Source organism: Moschus berezovskii, chromosome 6, assembly GCF_049115385.1.
Source record: "Moschus berezovskii isolate FMDL1 chromosome 6, NW_MosBer_1.0, whole genome shotgun sequence".
Classification (NCBI taxonomy): domain Eukaryota; kingdom Metazoa; phylum Chordata; class Mammalia; order Artiodactyla; family Moschidae; genus Moschus; species Moschus berezovskii.
In genome coordinates, this window is record NC_142465.1 from 36,054,024 (window position 1) to 36,076,991 (window position 22,968).

At 39.2% G+C, this 22,968-nt stretch overlaps 2 protein-coding genes across 2 annotated transcripts; both read left to right on the forward strand.

Moving 5' to 3' along the window:
- Positions 1 to 1,773: 1,773 nt before the first annotated feature.
- Positions 1,774 to 2,766, forward strand: LOC129536001 (olfactory receptor 5BS1-like). The gene has a single exon (XM_055394781.2). The coding sequence runs from the start codon at positions 1,774 to 1,776 to the stop codon at positions 2,764 to 2,766; it is 993 nt and encodes a 330-aa protein (XP_055250756.2).
- An 18,965-nt stretch (positions 2,767 to 21,731) lies between these two features.
- LOC129536841 (olfactory receptor 5BS1-like) lies at positions 21,732 to 22,655 on the forward strand. Its single transcript, XM_055395983.2, has one exon. The coding sequence runs from the start codon at positions 21,732 to 21,734 to the stop codon at positions 22,653 to 22,655; it is 924 nt and encodes a 307-aa protein (XP_055251958.2).
- Positions 22,656 to 22,968: the final 313 nt, after the last annotated feature.

The following is a 22,968-nucleotide window of genomic DNA, read 5'->3' on the forward strand; positions in this document are numbered from 1 at the left end:
CTCTGTTCATAGATTTTCACATACTCTATCAGATCTAATTCCTTGAATCTATTTGTCACTTCCACTGTATAATCGTAAGGGATTCAATTTAGGCCATGCCCAAATGGCCTAGTGGTTTCCCCTACTTTCTTCAATTTAAGCCTGAATTTGGCAATAAGGAGCTCATGATCTGAGCCACAGTCTGCTCTCAGTCTTGTTTTGGCTGACTGTATAGAGCTTCTCCATCTCCAGCTGCAAAGAATATAATCAGATTTTTGTATTGACCATCTGGTGATGTCCATGTTTAGAGATGTGTCTTGTGTTGTTGGAAGAGGGTGTTTGCCATAGCAAAACCAGTACATTGTCTTGGCAAAATTCTGTTAGCTGTTGCTATGCTTCATTTTTCACTCCAAGGCCAAACTTGCCTGTTACTCCAGGTATCTCTTGACTTCCTACTTTTGCATTCCACTCCCCTATAATGCAAATTCATAGGATCAAGGAAACTGGTGATTACTCCTGTACCCCAGAAACCACACTGCTCTAAACCCCAAACTCCTTACATCCGAAAATACTTACTGTCTCTGTGTGAGGTACTAGAAAGAGAACGGGCTGTGAAATCAGAAACCCTGGGCTAGTTCTGGCTCTGAGACATCTAGTTATGGTACAAGTAAGGCCACATTTATATCACATATTGTCCTCAATCTGAAAATATGAAGTCAGATATCAGGTTTCATTGACATGTCAGATGAGATGTACTAGGAATTTAAACTCTTAATTGCTCAGAAGCAGCAACACAGAAAAGGAAGTTTCTTGCTTTGCTTCTGGGTGCCTTTCTACTTGTTGCAACTTTGAGAGTTCACGGAGTCTTGGATGATATCAGGTACTGAGGAAAGGCTGGGGAAGAGCAAGAGAGGATAGAGATTGTGAGGCTTTCCTAGTAGCTCAGATGGTAAAGAATCTGCCTGCGTGCAGGAGACCCAGGTTCAATCCCTGGGTTGGGAAGATCCCCTGGAGATGGGAATGGCAACCCACTCCAGTATTCTTGACTGCAGAATTCCATGGACAGAGGAGCCTGGTGGGCTACAGTCAATGGGTTGCAAAGATTAGACATAACTGAGCCACTAACACACACATGATCTAACAGGTCAGGGGATGGTAGCAATGACAGTTAAGGGATTGTACTAGGAGGCACCATTCTTTCATTCAACAAATGTTTATTTAGAGCCATCTAGTTGAGTCGACTGCATTGTGACACTTTCATGATCCTCTTCTCTACTCAAAATTTATGGAACGATTCGCTATTATTGGCAATTTGGATTGCTTTCATGGGGTAGGGGGGGATGAACAGACAAACATCCTTGCCTTTGTGTATTATAAGTTATAACAGAGAAAAATAATATTTAATGTACTAGATCCATTATCTCATATGTTAGAAAGTGTTACATATTATGGGGGAGCTCACTCCAGTGTTCTTGCCTGGAGAATCCCAGGGACAGCGGAGCCTGGTCAGCTACCGTCTATGGGGTCACACAGAGTCGGACACGACTGAAGTGACTTAGCAGCAGCATGTTCAGCTTAATAGAGAATATTTAGAGGCAGGAGAAGGAAAGTTGCAGTACTTAATTGGGTAATAGGATTGTCAGATATTTACACTCAGATTCACTTTCTGGCTTAAAGCTAAAAAGCAGATCTTGTAGATTAAAAAAATCCTATTCACAGAGAATGACTCAGATCATTATCCCACCAGATAAGTAAATATTTCTTTCCCTATAGGGATGGAATATCTAAGAAACCATGAAAAATCTTAGCATTATTGATGAATTTGTGCTGTTGGGGTTGTCTACTGACCCGGATATCCAGACCATGCTCTTTGTTCTCTTCTTGGGGATTTACCTCCTGACCCTGATGGGGAACTTGATGATGATCCTGGTGATCAGGGCTGAGCCTCACCTGCACACACCCATGTACTTCTTCCTCAGACATCTGTCTTTCCTAGACATATGCTACTCTTCAGTCACTGTGCCCAAGATGCTGCAGAACTTCCTGTCTCAGAAGAAAACCATTTCAGTGTGGGGATGCATCACCCAGACTTTCTTTTTCATATTTTCTGGAGGCACTGAGGGCTGCCTGCTCTCCGCTATGGCCTATGACCGCTATGCCGCCATCTGTCACCCTCTGCTCTACACTGTGATCATGAATGGACCTCTGTGCACTGCAATGGTCAGTGCAGCATGGGTGATGGGGTTTCTGAATTCACTAGTGAATAATCTTTGTACCCAGAACTTGCAGTTCTGTGGTCCCAATATCATCTCCCACTTCTGCTGTGAACTGCCCTCACTCTTCCCTCTCTCCTGCAGTGATACCTTGCCTAACACCATCCTGCTAGCTGGGTCCACTGCATTTCTAGGACTTGTGACACTTCCCCCGATCCTCTTCTCTTACTCAAAAATCATTCTTGCTGTTCTGAGTATCTCCTCCTCTAAAGGCCGAGGCAAAGCCTTCTCCACCTGCTCCTCCCACCTCACCGTGGTGCTCTTGTTCTATGGGACAGCTCTATCCAGGTACATCAGCCCCTCTTCAGGATCAGTCCTGGAGCGAGTTGTCTCTATACAGTATGGCGTGATCACATCCTTGATAAACCCCCTCATTTACAGCTTCAAGAACCAGGAAGTGAAGACAGCTCTGCAGAGGATACTGAGGCAGCAAATATGTGTCTCAGGGCAAAAAATGTCAAAGGGACCTTTCTTCTACAAGAGAAGCAATCTACAAGTAGAGAGAACTTTGTAAACTACAGCTCCTATGCAATTTTATTTTTGATTAAGTTAATTATATTTGTTTCTTACTCAAAGTGAAATGACTTCCAAAAGCTGAAAAATATATACTCAGAGAAGTATTTGGCCAATCATGGATCTGAGGGGAAAGGCTAAGAGACATCAGCTCCTACTGCAGCCTTGGAATCTAATCCAGAAGAAGTAATTTCACTACAGTTAAGAAGGCAGAACAAGAACAAAGACCTTGACATGAACAAAGCTCCCTGAGCCCATTACTTGACCTGAAGAGTTACACAAAGGAGCCCATTAGTAGAAAGGCAAAGAACAAGTCATCTAGACACATTTAGTGTTCCAGAATGAGACAGCTAATTACATGACCTGGTGGTACCATATGCATTAAATGGCATGTACCTGCAAATAGTCAAAGAATAAGCAAAGAATGAACATATTAAATGTCTATGAGCAAATGAATGGATAAAGTAAATGTGGTACAGTCATACAATGGAGTATTATTCAGTTTGAAAAAGAAGGAAAGTCTGCAATGTGTGACAACATAGATGAATCTGGAAGATATTGTGAGAAAACCCAGTCACAGAGGAGGGAAAACTGCTTGATTCTACTTATATGAGGTATCTAAAAGATACCACCTCATAGAAGCAGAAAGTAGAATAGTGGTTTCCAGAAAACTGGGAAACTGCTGTCCAAAGGGCATAAAGTGTCAGTCACACAATGTAAAAAAGACATTTGTTGCAGTGCCATTGCATATACTTTACAGTACTGTACATGTAAAAACTTAAGAGCATTAAATCTATGTGGTGTGTTTTTTACCACAATAAAAATCAAGTAAGAATGAACATGTCATCACACTAAATATGGTTATTGCATTTTGAAACCTCTTGCCTGAAACACACATCATTTTAAAATGTGTCATCATATTTGATGCATATACATATGGAAGCCAGACAGAAATCATTAGAAGTAGCATAATGCAAATTAAAACAGCAAGAGAGCATTGAAACATGTATGTTGTCATATGTGAAATGAATCACCAGTTCAGGGTCGATGCATGTTACAGGATGCTCGGGGCTGGTGTGCAGGGATGACCCAGAGGGAGGATAAAGGGAGGAGGGAGGTGGGAGGGGGGTTCAGGAGGGGGAACTCATGTACACCCGGGGCGGAGCCATGTCAATGTATGGCAAAACCAACCAATATAATATTGTAAAATAATTAGCCTCCAATAAAAAATAAATTAATTAATTAATTAAAAAAAATAAAATAAATAAATTTATATTAAAAAAATAAATAAATGTAAATCAATGAAGTTAGAATACTCCCTCACACCATACACAAATATAAATTCAAAATGGCTTAAAAACTTACATACAAGTTATGATACCATGTGTGAATGTTAGCTGCTCCGTCATGTCCGATTCTTCATGACCCAGTGGACTATAGCCTGACAGGCTCCTCTTCTGTGGAATTATCCAGGTTAGAACACTGAAGTGGGTAGCCATTCTTTTTTCCAGGGATCCTCCCGACCCAGGGATCAAACCCAGGTCTCTCTGCAGGCAGATTTTTACCATCTTAGCCCCCTGGGGCACCATAAAACTCACAAATGACAATTAGACAAAATAGTCTTTTACATAAATCATACCATAATTTCTTAAGTCAGTCTTCCAAGGAAAAATAAATAAAAGCAAAAATATACAAGTGGGACATAGTTAAACTTATAAGCTTTTGCACAACAAAGGAAACCATGAACAAAACAAAAACACAATCTATGGAATATGAGAAAATACTTGCCAGTGATTGACAGCAAGGGTTTGACTTCCACATATACAAAAGGTTCATACAAGTTAATATTTAAAAAATCCAATTAAAGAATTGGAAGAACCCTATATAGACATTTCTCCAAAGAAGACATACAGCTGGCCAACAGGCACATGAAAAGATGTTCAACACTGCTAATTAGAGATGCAAATATAAACTATACTGAGTATCACCTCACACCAGTCAAAATGGCCATCATCAAATAAGTTCTGGAGAGGATGTAGGAAAAATGGAATGCTCCTACACTCTATTCAGAATGCTCCTACATTCCTATTCAGGAATGTAAACTGGTATAGTCATTAAGGAGAACATTATGGACATTCCTTATAAAACTGAAGTTACCATATGATCCAGCAGTCCCACTCCTGGGCATATCTCTGGAAAAGATGAAAAGGCTAATTCAAAAAGATACATGCACTCCAATGTTCATAGCAGCACTATTACAACATCCAAGACACAGAAGCAACCTAAGTGTCCATCAACAGATGAGTGGATAAGGAAGATATATTATCCATAAACAATGGAATATGATTCAGCCATAAAAAAAGAATGACATAGTGCCATTTGCAGAAATATGTGTGAACTTGGAGAGCATTATGCTATGTGAAATAAGTCAGTCTGAGAAAGACAAATACTATATGGTATCTCTGTGAAATGTAAAAACTATGACTAGTGAATAGAACAAAATAACAATAGTTTTTACCATTGAGGGGAGAAAAGGGAGAGGGCCAATCCAGAGTAAGGGATTAAAGTGGAGTGAAGTGTTAGTTGCTAAGTTGTGTCCGACTCTTTGTGACCCTTGGATGGAACCCACCAGGCTCCTCTGTCCATGGGGTTCTCCAGGCAAGAATACTGGTGTGGATAGCCATTTCCTTCTCCAAGGGGATCAAGAGGTAAACACTATTAAAAAAACAGTAAACTACAAGGATATACTGTATAACACGAGGAATATAGCAAATATTTTATAACTATAAATGGAGTATAATCTTTAACAAATGTGAATCACTATATTATATGCCTGTAATTTATATATTATACTTTATATTTCAGTAAAAACATTCAATAAAGAATAAAATTAAAATTCAAAAAAGAAAAACTGCTTTGACAATTCATTATTAATATAATGTTAGATTTTAGCATAGAGCCTATATCTTATCTAGTTATAGCTATCCATTTTTAGTTATAAAAGTATACTATCAAAATAGATATTGAATATTGTAAAGTTGATTTTCACCACTTATTGAAATAATATATGTCTTCTTATTGGATGAACTATAAATTTCCTAACATTAAATGACTGTTACATTCATGAGAAAACACGTTCATGGATATATCTTTTCATGTTCCATTAAATTATTTGTATTGGGTAAGAGTTCACTTGCATATTTTAATAAGGTGATTGCTATTTATGTGTTAATATGAAGATTGTGTTATCCTAATCACTGTAGGCTGAAATCTTCTAAAATGTTGACTTTCATTTCCTTTGCCCAAGACTTTTAAAAATGTGTGTAAGTTTGCCATCATCATTGTGCCTTTGGCTGTATTTCATGCTATTTCCATGTTTTTGCTGCCTTCACTTTCAAACTGGATTTTGTACCCTTAAAGATTATGATGGCCTTCTATTCATTCTGGGTTATACCTCTTGTCATTAAAAATGTAGCTTTTTTTCCTTTAATATTTTACTTTGAATTCCACTTTCTGTGATGTTAATATACACACTTGTTTGGAGCTTCCAGGTTGGTAGGTACATGGCAACTCAGAGACAGCAAGGAAGTTCATACCACTTCTCATAGCCTTGCCAAAGCATCTTTTACCATAAACCTCTTCCAGTTGGCCACAAAGCTCTACCTACCTGTCAACACTGGGTGGAGGTGGGTGTCCTCTGCCATTATGCCTTAGCTGGTACCTTTGTCCACTTGCTCACAAGAAGCCTATTCTTATTTATAAAATGATAGAGTAAGGAGCTGGAGACAAGATGGCAGAGTAAAAGGACATAAGTTCCCCTCTTCTCCCCAAAACACCACAATCAAAACTACCTGGGTAACAACCATCAATAGAAAAGACCAGAACCTACCAAAAAAGATAGTCTACATCCAAAGACAGTGAAGGAGCCATGAGAGTTTCCCTGATGGCCCAGTGCTTAAGACTCCATGCTTCCACTGGAGTGGGTGTGAGTTTGATCCCTGGTTGGAGAACTAAGATACTCCATCCCACATGCTATGTGGTAAGGCCAAAATAATAATCCATAATAAATAAATAAAAACAAAGTGTAATTATGTTTCAAAAAAGAAGCCATGAGACAGTAGGAGGGGTGCATTCATGATACAACCAAATCCATACCAGCCAACAAACTGGAAAATAATTACATCACAGAATTCTCCCAAAGGAGTGAGAATTTTGAGCCCCAAAACAGGTGCCTCAGCCTTAGGGTCTGGCGTTGGGAGGAGGGACCCCAAGAACAGTGGGCTTTGAAGACCAGCAGGGAATGATTGCAGGAACTCCATGGGACTGAGGAAAATAGAAACTCCACTTTTAGAGGGTACACATAAATTCTCATGTGCACCAGGGCCCAGGGAAAAAGCAGTGAATATAAGACGCCATAGGAGCCTGGGTCAGATGAACCTGAGGGTCTTGGAGAGCCTCCTGGGGACATGGGAGGCTGACTGTGGCTCACTATGGACAGGACATTGGAGATGAAGGTACCAATGAGTACTTATTGGTGTTAGCTCTCCTGAAGGCTGACATTTTGACATTAAGACTTTGCCCCACCCAACAGCCTGAAAGTTACACAGCAGGGACACCTCAAGCCAAACAGCCAACAAGGCAGGAACACTGCACCACCCATTAGCAGATAGGCTACTTAAAGTACTTTGGAACCTATCTCCACTTTTACACATACTCCTTGACACAGACAAGCCCACCAGAGTGACAAGACTCAGATTCACCCACCAGTGGGCAGACACCAATCTCTCCTACCAGAAGGCCTTCATAAGCCTCTTAGACAAGTCTCACATACTGGGGCGGACACAGGAAACAAGAGAAACTACAATCCTCTAGCCTGTGGGTTGCAGACTACAATCACAGAAAGTCAGAAAAACTAAGACAGCAGAAGAATACATGACAGATGAAGGTACAATATAAAACCCCAGAAGAACAACTAAGTGGGTTGGAGATAGACAATCTACTTGAGAAAGAATTCAGACTAATGATAGAAAAGATGACCCAAAATTTTGGGAAAAGAATAGAGGCACAGACCAAAAGATAGAGGAAATATTTAACAAAGAGCTAAAAGATAAGAAGAACAAACAGAGTTGAAAAATAACTGAAGTGAAAAATACACTAGAAGGAATCATTAGCAGAGTAAAGTGACAAGAAAATTGATAAATGAGCTGGAAGATAGATTGGTGAAAATCACTGCTACAAATAGAATAAAGAAAAAAGGAGGACAGTTTGAGAGAACTTTGAAACATTAAACACTTCAACATTTCCTTTATAGGGGTCCCAGTAAAAGAAGAGAAGGAAAAAGAGCCTGAGAAAATATTTGAAGAGATAATAGCTGAAAAATTCCATAACATGGGAAAGGAAACAGTCAACAAAGTCTAGGAAGCACAGGGCTCCATACAGGATAAACCAAAGAAGGAACACACTAATAACAGTAATCAAATTGACAAAAATAAAAGAAAGAGAAAATATTAAAAACAACAAGAGAAAAGCAACAAATGACATACAAGGGAATGTCCATAAGGTTAAACTCTTCAGGTCAAAAGAGAGTGGCAGAATATATTTAAAGTGATAAAAGAGAAAACTGTAAAACCAAGAATACTTTACCCACCAAGACTCTCCTTTAGATATAATGGAGAAATTAAAAGATTTACAGACAAAGAAAAGCTTGCAGAATTTAGCAGAACCAACCAGCTTTACCACAAATGCCAAAAGAACTTCTCTAGGCAGAAAAGGCCACAATTAGAAACCAGAAAACCACAAATAGGAAAGTTCACCTGTAGGAAATCATCTAAACACAAATATGCACCAAAATCAGCAACCACGAGAAGAGGAGAATACAAATGGAGGATATTGAAAATGCATTTGAAATTAAGAGATGAGCAACTTAAAACAATCTTGTATATATATGTAGACTGGTAGGTCAAAACAATGGTAACCACAAACCAGAAGCCTACAATAGATAAAAAAAGACACACACACAGACACACACACACACACACACACACCCCAAAAAAGGTAATCTAAGCGTAACACTAAAGATAGTCATCAAATCACAAGAGAATGAAAAAAAAGACCTAAAAAAAGTACAAAACAATTAACAAGATGCCAATAATAACATGCACATTTGCATTTACTTTAAATGTAAAAGGATTAAATGCTCCAACCAAAAGACATGGGCTGGCTGAATGGATGCAAAAACAAGATCCACATATTTTGTTTTCTACAAAAGATGCAGTTCAGATATAGGGACACATACAGACTGAACTTGAGGGGATGGATAAAGGCACTCCATGCAAATGGAAAGGGGGAAAAAAAGCTAGAGTGGAAATACTCATATTAGAAAAAAAAAAAGAATTTCAAGTAGAGACTGCTAAAAGAGGCAAAAAAAGATGCTACATAATGATCAAGGGACCAATCCAAGATGATATAGCAATTACAAATATCAATACACTCAACACAGGACCATATCAATATATGACACAAACACTAGAGCCATAAAAGGAGAAATCTACAATAATACAATAATAGTGGGAGATTTTAACCCCCCACCCATATCAATGGACATATGATCCAGACAAAAAATCATTAAGGAAACCCAATCCTTACTACATTATTGACCAGGGGATTTTTGCAGAAACTGATGCCTGTGGTCAGCAATTTAAAATGTAAGTGAATGTTGATACATCTTTGCCAAATAACATTCAGGTAACAAAACATGTATTAATACGTCTCAGGTCAATAAGTTGTTAAATGACACATTAGACTACTTGGACTTAACTGATACTTATAGAGCATTCCATCTGAAGGTAGCAGAATACATTCTTCTCAAGTGCACAGAAGGCATTCTTCAGGACAGATCACATACCGGTACACAAAGCAAGCCTTGGTAAAATTAAGAAAACTGAAATCATTTTAAGCATCTTTTCTGACCACAATGCTATGAAATTAGAAATAACATAAAAGGAAAAAAAAACTAAAGAAACACAAACGTGGAGGCTAAATGATATGTTACTAAACAACAACAAAAAATCATTGAGGAAATGAAAAAAATACTAGAGATGAATGACAACAAAATCATGATGATCCAAAACCTATGGGATGCACCAAAAGCAGTACTAAAAGGGAAGTTTACAGCAGTACAAGCTTATCTCAAGAAACAAGAAAAACCTCAAGTAAGCAATCTAACCTTACACCTAAAGCAACCAGGGGAAGAAGGATAAATAATACTCAAAGTTAGTAGAAGGAAAGAAATCATAAAGATCAGAGCAGAGATAAGTGATATAGAGACTAAAATATCAATGACACTAAAACATGGTTCTTTAAAAAGATGAAAAAATTGATAAACCTTTAGGAGAGGGTTCAAATCAATAAAATTAGAAATGAAAAAGAACTTACAACTAACACCAGAGGAATACAAATGATATACAAGCAACTTTATGCCAATAAAATGGAAATGAAGGAAGAAATGGACGAATTTCTTTCTTCTTCTTTAAGAAAAAATGGACAAATTCTTAGAAAGATACAATCTCCCATCAGCGAACCAGGAGAAATTAGAAAGTATCAACAGACCACTCACAAGTATTGTAATTGAACCTGTGACTTTAAAATTCCCAACAAACAAGCATGCAGGACAATATGCCTTCACAGGTGAAGTCTATCAAACATTTAGAAAAGAGTTAACCTATCCTTTTGAAACTCATCCAAAAAATTAGAGATGAAGGAACACTTCCAAGATCATTCTATGTGGCCACAATCATCCTGATACCAAAACCAGACAAGATACCACAAAAAAAGAAAATTATAAACCAATATCTGAGATGAACATAGATGCATAAATCTTCAACAAAATACTAACAGACCAAATCTAACAATACATTTAAAGGACTATACACCATGATCAAATCAAACTGACCTGAGGAATACAAGAGCTCTTTAATACTACATATCAAACAGTGTGATACACACATTAACAAATTTAAGAATAAAAACCATATTCTCTGGTCATCTTAGTAGATGCAGAAAAAGCATTTGACAAAATTCAACACTGATTTATGATTTAAAAAAAAACTCTCCAGAAAGTGGGCATAGAGGGACCCTACCTCAGTATAATAAAGGTCATATGTGACAAACCTACAACTAACATCATACTCAGTGGTGAAAAGCTGAAATTGCCTCTAAGATCAAGAACAAGACAAGGATGTCCATTCTAAATACTTTTATTCAACATAGTTTAGGAAGTCCTAGCCTTGGCAATCAGAGAAGAAAAATAAAGAAAAGAAATCTCAACTGCAAAAGAAGTAAAACTGTCACTGTTTGCAAATAGTCTTAAACTACAAAGAGAAAATCCTAAAGCTGCTACTGGAAAGCTAGTACAGTTCATCAGTGAATTTGGTAAGTATTGCAGGACTCATAATTAATACATGGAATCCGTTGCATGTCCATACACTAACAACAAAATATCAGAAAGTGAATTTAAGGAAACAGTCCGATTTAACATCACATCAAAAAGAATAAAGGATCCAGGGATAAACCTACGTAAGGAAGCAAAAGACTTGTACTCTGAAAACTATAAGACACTGATAAAAGAAACTGCTACTGCTGCTGCTAAGTCACTTCAGTCGCGTCCGACTCTGTGTGACCCCATAGACGGAAGCCCACCAGGCTCCTCTATCCCTGGGACTCTCCAGGAAAGAAACTGAAGATGACACAAATAGTTGGAAAGATATACCATGTTCATGGTTTGGAAGAATCAATATCATTAAAATGACTATACTACCCAAGGCAATCTACTAGATTCAATCCAATCCCCATCCAATTGCCAATGACATTTTTTGCAGATCTAGAACCAAATACTTAAAATTTGCATGGAAACACTAAAGTCCCTAAAATAGCCAAAGCAATCTTGAGAAAGATAAATGGAGCTGGAAGACTCAGGCTCCCTGATTTCAGACTATGCCACAAAGTTACAGTAATCGAAGTAGTATGATCCTGGCACAAACAGACACACAGATTAATGGAACACATAGATAGATGGCCCAAAAATAAACCCAGTCACTTGGGGTCAATTAATCTATGACAAAGAAGGAAAAAATATACAGTGGACACAGTCTCTTTAGGAAGTAGTGCTTGTAAAACTGAACAACTACATGTAAAAGAATGAAATTAGAACAATCTCTTTCACCATATACAAACATAAACTCAAAATTGATTAAAGACCTAATGTAAGACAGCATGCATTAAACACTTAAAAGAAAACATAGGTAGAATACTCTTTGACATACATTGTAGCAATATTCTTGGATCCACCTCCTAGATAAAGGAAAAGAAAAACAAAAATAAATAAATGGGATAGAATTAAACTCAAAGCTTTTGTACAGCAAAAGAAACCACAAATAAAACAAAAAGACGGCCCACAGACTGGGAAAAAATATTTGCAAAGAAGCAACCAACAAGGGATTAATCTCTAATACAAACAAACAGCTCATGCAGCACAATATCAAAAAAATAAACAACCCAATCAAAAAATGAGAAGGTATAAATAGACATTTTTCCAAAGAAGACAAATATATGGCCAAAAAACCCATGAAAAGATGCTCTACACTGATAAATATTAGAAAAGTGTAAATCAAAACTACCATATCACCTCACATGTGTCAGAATGGCCTTCGTCAAATAGGCTACAATGTTGGAGAGTGTGGAGCGAAGAGAACCCTCCTACACTGTTGGCAGGAATATAAATTGGTATAACTACTATGGAGAACAGTATGGAAGTTTCTTAACAAACTAAAAACAGAACTACCATATGATCCAATGATCCCAATCCTGGACACATATCTGGAGAAAACCATAATTCAAAAATATATATGCATTCCAGTGTTCACTACAGGACTATTTAAAATAGTCAAGATATGGAAGCAATTTAAATACCCATTGGTAGATGAATGGCTAAAGAAGATGTGAGATATATACACAATGGAATGTTGTTCAGCCATAAAAAGAATGAAATAATGCCATTTGAAGCAACATGGATGAATCAAGATATTATCATATTAAGTGAGGTAAGTTGGACAGAGAATGACAAATATCATGTGATATGACTTATATGGGGAATCTAAAATGATGATACAAATGGAGTTATTTACAAAAGAGAAACAGACTCACTGACTTAGAAAACAAATATGATTACCAAAGGGAAAAGGTGAGAGGGATGCATAAATTAAGAGGTTGGGTTAACATACACACACTCCTATATATAAAATAATTAACAAAGACCTACTGTATAGCACAGGGAACTCAACTCAATAGTCAGTAATAATCTATATGGGAAAACCCTGATAAAGAATAGATATATGTACATGTATAACTGAATCACTTTGCTGTACACCTGAAACTACATAATAGTGTAAAATAATCATCAGTTCAGTTCAGTTCAGTCGCTCAGTCGTGTCCGACTCTCTGCGACCCCATGAATCACAGCACGCCAGGCCTCCCTGTCCATCACCAACTCCCGGAGTTCACTCAAACTCATGTCCACAGAGTCGGTGATGCCATCCAGCCATCCCATTCTCTGTCGTCCCCTTCTCCTCCCGCCCCCAACCTTTCCCAGCATCAGAGTCTTTTCCAGTGAGTCAACTCGCCGCATGAGGTGGCCAAAGTATTGGAGTTTCAGCTTTAGCATCAGTCCCTCCAATGAACACCCAGGATTGATCTCCTTTAGAATGGACTGGTTGGATCTCCTTGCAATTTTAATTAAATTAAATTTAAAGATAATTTATACTTTTTCTTTACTTTCAGATCATTTCACCACATATATCTTTGTCTATCATTGTAGTTTGTTTCTATATTATTTGGTTATATGTAGATTATCTTTAAACCACATATCATTAGATTTTTGTTTCTTAATTCTGTATCTGTTGACTAGGATATTTAAAATAGTATATTTATTCATATAAATGAATTTTTACATTCATTGTCATGATTTATGGGTTTACTTATTTCTGATGTCTTATTTGTTTAATTTAGTTTTAAGCTTCCTTTCTCTACTTTCATTTTCGCCATAAAAATAGGCATAAAAAACACTGTTTACCAAGTTATCAGGCAGCACTGTTCTGTTTACTATTAAAAAATGTATAAGGCAAACTTAAAGGTGGACATTCTTTTTATAAATGAAAAAACTGGGGGTTACTGAGGACATTAACTTCCCTAGGTCACTTAGCCAGTGAGTTATAAAAGTCAAGACTGAAATCCAGAATGTCCACACTAAAAAATACAGATTCATAGCCATCATGTTTCTCTCTCTCTCTCTTTCTCCCCTTCAACATTTTATCATTTGCAGTGAATTGAAAAGTATAGATAGTGAGCTTCTGATTATAAAGTGGTCTCCTGAGCATATGATGCAGTCTTTCTTTCAAGAACCAAAGACTGGAAAAATATCAAAGAGGAATTTTTAAGTGAATTCACCTATTGTCACCCACTCCAGTATTCTTGCCTGGAGAATCCCAGGGACATAGGAGCCTGGTGGGCTGCTGTCTATGGGGTCACACAGAGTCAGACATGACTGAAGCGACTTAGCAGCAGCAGCAGTGGCACCTATTGTCAAACCAAAGGCATGATAACTTAGGGGGCAGATTAAGAAGTTACTGAGAAACAGAAAGCCAATTTGATAATATTAAGGTGGAAACAGTAACTAGAAAATATTCAGGGTCCAGCAGGAATGAACCAAAACAGAAAGGTAGGAGGGATAACCAGGAAGCTCCTGAGTAGAAAAGTAGAAGCCACAGGTAGGGGAAAGTCAAAGGGCACCAACAGGAACTTTGGTTGGAGTAATGTGGGAGCAAACCTAGGTGGCATTGAACAGATAACAGATAACACAACAGGGTGATGTGTTTCCTTGTAGGAACAAGGCTTGAAATAAAGAGAAAGCTCACTGACTCCCGATGCCTAATGATGTCAGGAAAGAATAAGAAATAGCAGAGCCCAGAAGAGTTGCTAATGTACCTTGTAGGGCAGAATACGCCCTTGTAAGTCCAATCTCTTTCAGAAGAGTATGGAGAACAGGCTGTGAAATCTGCTTCTGTAATAATTGTCTTTAAAACTGAGTTTCCCAAGCAGAGGTCAGGACCATGTAACTGGGAACCTCAGCTGCAAAGTTTATGATTAAAATAGTTTAAAAAAAAAAAAGTATATATACAGTGACAAAAATGCCTATGTGAAGAAAATAAAAAATTAAACTGTAAGCCAAAAGCTTTTCTCTTATTTATTCAAAGAAATAGACAAATTGTAAAGCTAACTCCCAAAGTAATACATTTTTTAAATTAAAGGAAAAGATAGAGAAAGGAAAAAGAAAAACGCCAGTTGAAATATCAAGGGAATTTTTCATTTTTTTTTCTTTTATATCTAAAAAAGAATTTTATTAAAAAAGCACAAATGCAAAGAAATGAACAGAGGAAAATTTATGCGTCGAACCTGAACTGGTCACTTATGATAATATACATGCTACAATTCCATTCTCTCCAATCATTCCACTAACAAACTGATTCTGAAGTGAAATTATAAACTGAGCAAATAATATATAAAATGGAAACTATAAAAATAAAGGACTGTCACTGCTGCTGCTGCTGCTAAGTCGCTTCAGTCGTGTCCGACTCTGTGCAACCCCATAGATGGCAGCCCACCAGGCTCCCCCATCCCTGGGATTCTCCAGGCAAGAACACTGGAGTGGGTTGCCATTTCCTTCTCCACTACCAGGTATTAAAACATATATCTGTATATAATCATTAAGACAGTATAGCACTGCTGTAAAAACAAATCAAGGAAGAGAAGAGGAAACCTAGAAATAAAAGTCAGAAAATACAGAAATTAAAAACAGGTTTATAAGTCCTCACCTGCAATTGCAAAATTTTCAAAAATATCTGTAAACCAAACATATTTTTTCCCCCAAAACGAATTTGGAGTCAAAACTGGCAGGTGCAGGACATGGAGCTATTTGTAGACTTTTATAATCCCACTTAGAAGGGGTACTCAGAAGTTGCATTATAGAAATAGCAATGTGTTTGACTAAGGGTGCAGCAGAGGTGTTTCATAATATGCAGTATATTCCATATGTATCTTTTCTGAAAGGTTGAGACCATGTCAGAATGAAAATCTAGATGAGTGAAAGTAAAATTTTCACTAACTTGTCCTGTTTTTGTCTCATACAGGAAGATTTTTAAGTTTGAGTGTTTCTATGTATCAATTCAGTTCAGTCACTCAGACGTGTCCAACTCTTTGCAACCCCATAGACTGCAGCACGCCAGGCTTCCCTGTCTATCACCAACTCCTGGAGCCTACTCAAACTCACGTCCATTGAGTTGGTGATGCCATCAACCATCTCATCCTCTGTCATCCCCTTCTTCTCCTGCCTTCAATCTTTCCCAGCATCAGGGTCTTTTCCAATGAGTCTGTTCTTCGCATCAGGTGGCCAAAGTATTGGAGTTTCAGCTTCAGCATCAGTCCTTCCAATGAATATTCAGGACTGATTTCCTTTAGGATTGACTGGTTTGATCTCCTTGCAGTCCAAGGGACTCTCAAGAGTCTTCTCCAACACCACAGTTCAAAAGCATCAGTTCTTCACTGCTCAGCTTCCTTTATAGTCCAACTCTCACATCCATACATGAATACTGGAAAAACCATAGCTTTGACTAGATGGACCTTTGTTGGCAAAGTAATGTCTCTACTTTTTAATATGCTGTCTAGGTTGGTCACGGAGAAGGCAATGGCAAGCCACTCCAGTACTATTGCCTAGAAAATCCCATGGATGGAGGAGCCTGGTAGGCTGCAGTCTGTGGGGTCGCTAAGGGTCGGACACAACTGAGCGACTTCACTTTCACTTTTCACTTTCCACTTTCACACATTGAAGAAGGAAATGGCAACCCACTCCAGTGTTCTTGCCTGAAGAATCCCAGGGATGGGGGAGCCTGGTGGGCTTCCGTCTATGGGGTCACACAGAGTCGGACACGACTGAAGTGACTTAGCAGTAGCAGGTTGGTCATAGCTTTTCTTCCAAGGAGCAAGTGTCTTTTAATTTCATGGTTGCAGTCACCATCTGCAGTGATTTTGGAGCCCCCAAAAATAAAGTCTCTATCTATAAAATCCTTTAAAGACAACTGACTTTATTTGGAAGGGCTCCAAACTCCATTATAGTCTTAAGGCTTCTTATGGAAAAAAGAAGTTTACTAACGGTTACTGGTCTATTTTAAATGGATAAATATAGGTAGTTTCTACATATGAAATGAGTGGATAGGTCTGATGGAAAGGGGGAGACAAGGAAGAGAAAGAGCAGGGTTGTTTCAGAGAGATGTTCAAAGAGATGCGTTAAGACCAGAGAGGGACTGACCAGATGTGAAGAAGGGCCTCCTCCCCAAGAGGGAGGGAAGAAAAGAAGAATAACCCGTGTGTGGAGATTTGGGAGTTAGAGTTCACCTACAAGATGAACAGGAACATCTCAGCTGCCCATTATCAGCTAAGGCATGGGAGTGTGCATGGGTAAATTTAGGAGAGCAATGAAATGATTGAATTTGTCATGGTGAGAATGGACAGTGTGTACAGGAATGGAGGGGGAGCAGGGGGTGTATTTAAATCCAAGGACTATAAGGGAATAACAAAAGTCCTAAGAGAGTCTTACAAATTGGAGTTCACCTGGTCCCTGGTCTCCTATTAACAAAGCCATTTAGAGCTACAAGCATTCTGCAGTCCTGTGTCTTCCACTGGCCATGGCAGGACTAGTAGCTTGCCCATCTCTGGACCAAGATCCGCTTTGGCTCTGACAGCTGCTGCCTCTCCCATGGGCTTAGAACTGATCCTGGCTCTGGAGAGTTCATACTTGACATCCCTCTCCAGGGCTCAGCTGGCACAAGATTAACAAGTAGATGAAGAAATAGATATAAAGACAAGTTTATTGAGAAAGAGACATAAGTTACACAAACTGGGCAGGCAATTTTCTTAGACTGAGAGAGAAAAAAGAAGACTAAAATGATAAGAAAGAGTGGCAGGTTCTCTTAGCTGAGACCAAACGACGCAAAATGGAATCAGCTGGACACAAGGACACTTTAGTCTTTACCCAGAAGTGACCTTGAGGTGAGGAGCTTTCAGTCTGAACATGCCTTCAGACCTAGCATTGTCTGTGAAATGAGCCTGCTGTGTGCAAATCCAGTTGGAGTCCTCTGCAGAACACCCCCACTGCTGGAATATTTTTTTAACATGACCCCTCTTGTTTTTCAGGTGGTTGACAGCCTTGCTCAAATTGCAGAGTACATTTTGGACCCAGGATAGCCCTGCTCATTGAGGAGGTAAGTAAGTCAGAGAAACACCTAGATAGAAGGATCTTACTGGCCCAAGTTGTAAATTTCTTATTAAAACTGACAACTGAACCCAGGATGGGGAAGATTATGGCTCAAAGTTGCAAAACTAAGTAATACAAGTTTGAACTCTCTACTCATTTGCCCTTTTGGGATTTTCCTCTACTGTTTCTTTTTGTACCAGGGGTTTGAACCACAGACAGAAACATTTTCTGAGATGGAGGATGGATAGAGTAAAGTTTATTAGGAAACCGAAGAAGGAACTATTTCTCCCTACTTCTTTGCAGAGAGCCTATGTCGCATGTTTTAAAAGTCATTTCATTAGCTAATATTTTGTGCATGGAACAAAAAGCCCACTGAAAAAGCTACATAGGTATGAAACAGACAAATGGAATGCTATGGTGATGATGGTGGTTGGGGTGGGGAGGCGGGAGAAACACAAACTCAACTGTGATGGTGCCTGAAGACTGGGGCAGCATGTTTGGGCTCCAAGAAGCCCCCCCAAAAAAACTCTGTGAAAATTTTACTAGACTTTAGGTTTCTCCAGATGGAATCAGAATGTAAGCATAGTAGCTGTTGGAAAAGTGTAATAAGAGTGGGAAGATTTTTTAAGTTAAATTTGCTGCTGTTTTTAGGAAAACGGAAAACAAGAAATCATACTTTACATGAATAAATCTTAACCTTTCATGTCTACAATCACTTATTTGATGCAGTGCCAGAGCTTCTTCAGATGCTTCAGATAGGGAAACAGGAGGGAAAACTAGAAGGGCCATCTCTGCTACTCTGATTCCCCCACCTCTGTCAACGTCTCTTCTTTCAGCCTGAATTGCTCTTAGTCTTCAATCTGGCTTCTCCTTAGTCTTCTCTTCCCGGCATGTTCCCTGGCCTAGACGCCCCCATCTTTGTCCCAAGAGGTCAAGGCCCTGATACCATATGTCTGGGAGCAGTGGGTCATCCTAGGTAAGGAGAAGTTTCAGACATGGTCAATGGGCCAAATTCCCATGATGACTGTAAAGTCTATGGTCAACATATGTCACAACCTTTGTGACCTTCAGAAATGAGATCAGTATTACCTACAATGCGGGAGACCCAGGTTCGATCTCTGGGTCGGAAAGATCCCCTGGAGAAGGAAATGGCAACCCACTCCAGTACTCTTGCCTGGAAAATCCCATGGACGGAGAAGCTTGGTAGGCTACAGTCCATGGGGTTGAAAAGAGTCGGACACGACTGAGCGACTTCATTTTCACATTACCTAAATTACAAGGTTGTGTAGGATTAAATGAATTTAAGATTCTGCTACAGTCCTTGGCATAAATTATGCATTAAGTAAATAATAGTTTTTGTCATATGAGTAAAGATGTAAGAAAGTGAGTGTGGGAAGGAAGATGTTTCAAATGAGGTTTGGGAAGAGTGGGAAAATAAGGAATGAAGAATAATTTTTGCTGGTAAGTTCCAATACTAAAATGCAAGAGGTCAATCAGTGGCGGTCAGAAGGAGAGAGAATATCTGGAAGAATAAACGAAGCCTTGGAATTAAGGCTGGGAGGAAATGTGAGCCAGAAGTACATTTCCTATTTTTTTTAATGCATTTAGTTGAAATCACAGAGTTGGGCACAACTTAGTGACTAAAACACAACAAAAAAATTTAATGAAAACAGATTTTACAACAATGGTAGAATAATTAGGAAAAATGTTCATAAACTGTTGACACTCAGCAGATCACAAAGATTCATTTACCATTTGATCCTTAAGCATATATGGAAGGATTTTTAAACCTTTGTAAAGAACCTGAAGGATTATTTTTACCACTTTTGACCTCATTGGATGAGGAATACCATTTTGCATTGGAGAAGATTTTGTCTTAAACAGATTTCACAGTCACTAATTGGCAAGGACAATCTCCTTGTGAGTCCACTACTCATTTTACTACCACAGCAGCTGCTATAAAATCTTAGGACATATTGCAAATTCATAGGACCAAGAAAGTGGTGGTCACTCCTGTCCCCCGAAAACCACACTGCTCTAAACCCCAAACTCCTTAAATCCACAAATATTTATTGTCTCCGTGTGAAGCACTGGAAAGAGACCTGGCTGTAAAATCAGAAACCCTGGGCTAGTTCTGGCTCTCAGACACTTAGTTATGGTACAAGGAAGGTCACCTGTGTATCGCATATTTTCCTCAATCTGAAAATATGAAGTTAGATAACAGGTCTTGGTTGACATGTCAGGTGAAATGTGCTAGGAATTTAAACTCTAACTGTTCTCAAAAGCAGCAACACAGAAAAGGATGTTTCTTGCTTTGCCTCTCAGTGTCTTTCTACTTGTGGCAACTTCTAGAGTTCATAGTCTTGGTTGATACCAGGTGCTGAAAAATCTGGGGAAGAGCGTGAGAAGATAGACATTGTGAGGGTCTGTGATCCAAGAGGGGCTTCCTTAGGGCTCAGATGGTAAAGAATCTGCCTGCAATGCAGGAGACCCAGGCTTCCAGCCTTTGGTCGGGAAGATCCCCTGGAGAAGGACATGGCAACCCACTCCAGTATTCTTGACTGGAGAATTTCATGGACAGAGGAGACTGGGGTGCTGCAATCCACAAATCATGAAGAGTTGGACGTGACTAACACATACATGATCTAAGAAGCCATAGGGATGGTAGAATGAGAGTTAAGAGATTGTACTGAGGAAGCACTCATTCTTTTATTCAACAAGTATTTGTTGAGAGCCCTCTAGCTGAGTCTATTGCATTTCTAGGACTGTGACACTTTCCTGATTCTCTTCTCTTATTCAAAAGTTTTAGAACTAGTGACTAGTAATGGTATTTAGGAATGCATCCATGGAGGGTGTGGGGAACAGACAAACATCCTTGCTGGTGTATAATATAAATTCTAACCTGAAAGATAATCTTTAATGAACTAAATCCATTATCCATATGTTAAAAAGTATTAAGTATTACAGGGGAGTGATGTTCAGCTTACTAGGGAGTACTTAGAGGCAGCAGAAGAAAAGTTGCAGTATTTAATAGGGGAGGCACTGATGCTAAAGCTGAAACTCCAATACTTTGGCCACCTCATGCGACGAGTTGACTCACTGGAAAAGACTGTGATGCTGGGAGGGATTGGGGGCAGGAGGAGAAGGGGACGACAGAGAATGAGACGGCTGGATGGCATCACCGACTCAATGGACATGAGTTTGAGTGAACTGCGGGAGTTGGTGATGGACAGGGAGGCCTGACGTGCTGTGATTCATGGGGTCACAGAGAGTCGGACACGACTGAGCGACTGAACTGAATAGGATAGTAGTAGTAGTGAAGTCGCTTAGTTGTGTCCGACTCTTTGTGACCCCAAGGACTGTAGCCTACCAGGCTCTTAAGTCCATGGAATTTTCCAGGCAAGAGTACTGGAGTGGGTTGCCATTTCCTTCTCCAGGGTGATAGGATAGTCAGATACTTATTTACTCTCAGATTCACTCTCTGACTTAAGCCAAAAAGTGGATTTTTTATAGGTTAAAAAATTCTATTCCCAGAGAATTACTCAGATCTTTATCACACCAAGTGAGTAAACTTTCTTTCTCTTTAGGGATGGACTATCTAAGAAACCATGAAAAATCTTAGCATTATTGATGAATTTGTGCTGCTGGGGTTGTCTACTGACCCGGATATCCAGACCATGCTCTTTGTTCTCTTCTTGGGGATTTACCTCCTGACCCTGATGGGGAACCTGATGATGATCCTGGTGATCAGGGCTGAGCCTCACCTGCACACGCCCATGTACTTCTTCCTTGGTCATCTGTCTTTCCTAGACACATGCTACTCTTCAGTCACTGTGCCCAAGATGCTGCAGAACTTCCTGTCTCAGAAGAAAACCATTTCAGTGTGGGGATGCATCACCCAGAGTTTCTTTTTCATATTTTCTGGAGGCACTGAGGGCTGCCTGCTCTCCGCTATGGCCTATGACCGCTATGCCGCCATCTGTCACCCTCTGCTCTACACTGTGATCATGAGTGGACCTCTGTGCACTGCAATGGTCAGTGCAGCATGGGTGATGGGGTTTCTGAACTCACTAGTGAATAATGTCTGTACCCAGAACTTAGAGTTCTGTGGTCCCAATATCATCTCCCACTTCAGTTGTGAACTGCCTTCACTCTTCCCTCTGTCTTGCAGTGATACCACACCTAACACCATCCTCCTGGCTGGTTCTGCTGCATTTCTAGGACTTGTGACACTTCTCCTGATCCTCTTCTCTTATTCTAAAATCATTCTTACTGTTCTGAGTATCTCCTCCTCTAAAGGCCGAGGCAAAGCCTTCTCCACCTGCTCCTCCCACCTCACTGTGGTGTTCTTATTCTATGGGACGGCTCTGTTCAGGTACATCAGCCCCTCTTCAGGATCAGTCCTGGAGCGAGTTGTCTCTGTACAGTACGGTGTGATCACATCCTTGATAAACCCCCTCATTTACAGCTTTAAGAACCAGGAGGTGAAGGCAGCTCTGCAGAGGATGCTGAGGCACCAGATATGTGTCTAAGGGTAAGAAATGACAATAGGACTTTTCTTCTATAAGAAAACCAATCTACAAGGGAAGAGAACTTTGCAAACTTAGAGCTTCTCTGGAACTTGAATTTTAATGTAATTAACTATATTTGTTTCTTATAAAGTGAAATGACTTCCAAAAGCTGAAAGAAATATACTCAGAGAAGTATTTGACCCATCATGGGTCTGAGGGGAAAGGTTCAGAAACATCAGCTCCTATCACAGCCTTGGAAACTAGTCCAGAAGGAGTGACTTCACTACAGTTGAAGAGGCAGAACAAGAACAAAGACCTTGGCAAGAACAAAGTT

Coding starts and splice junctions, on each gene's coding strand:
- LOC129536001 (XM_055394781.2), top strand. CDS start 1,774: ATGAAAAATCTTAGCATTATTGATGAATTTGTGCTGTTGGGGTTGTCT.
- LOC129536841 (XM_055395983.2), top strand. CDS start 21,732: ATGAAAAATCTTAGCATTATTGATGAATTTGTGCTGCTGGGGTTGTCT.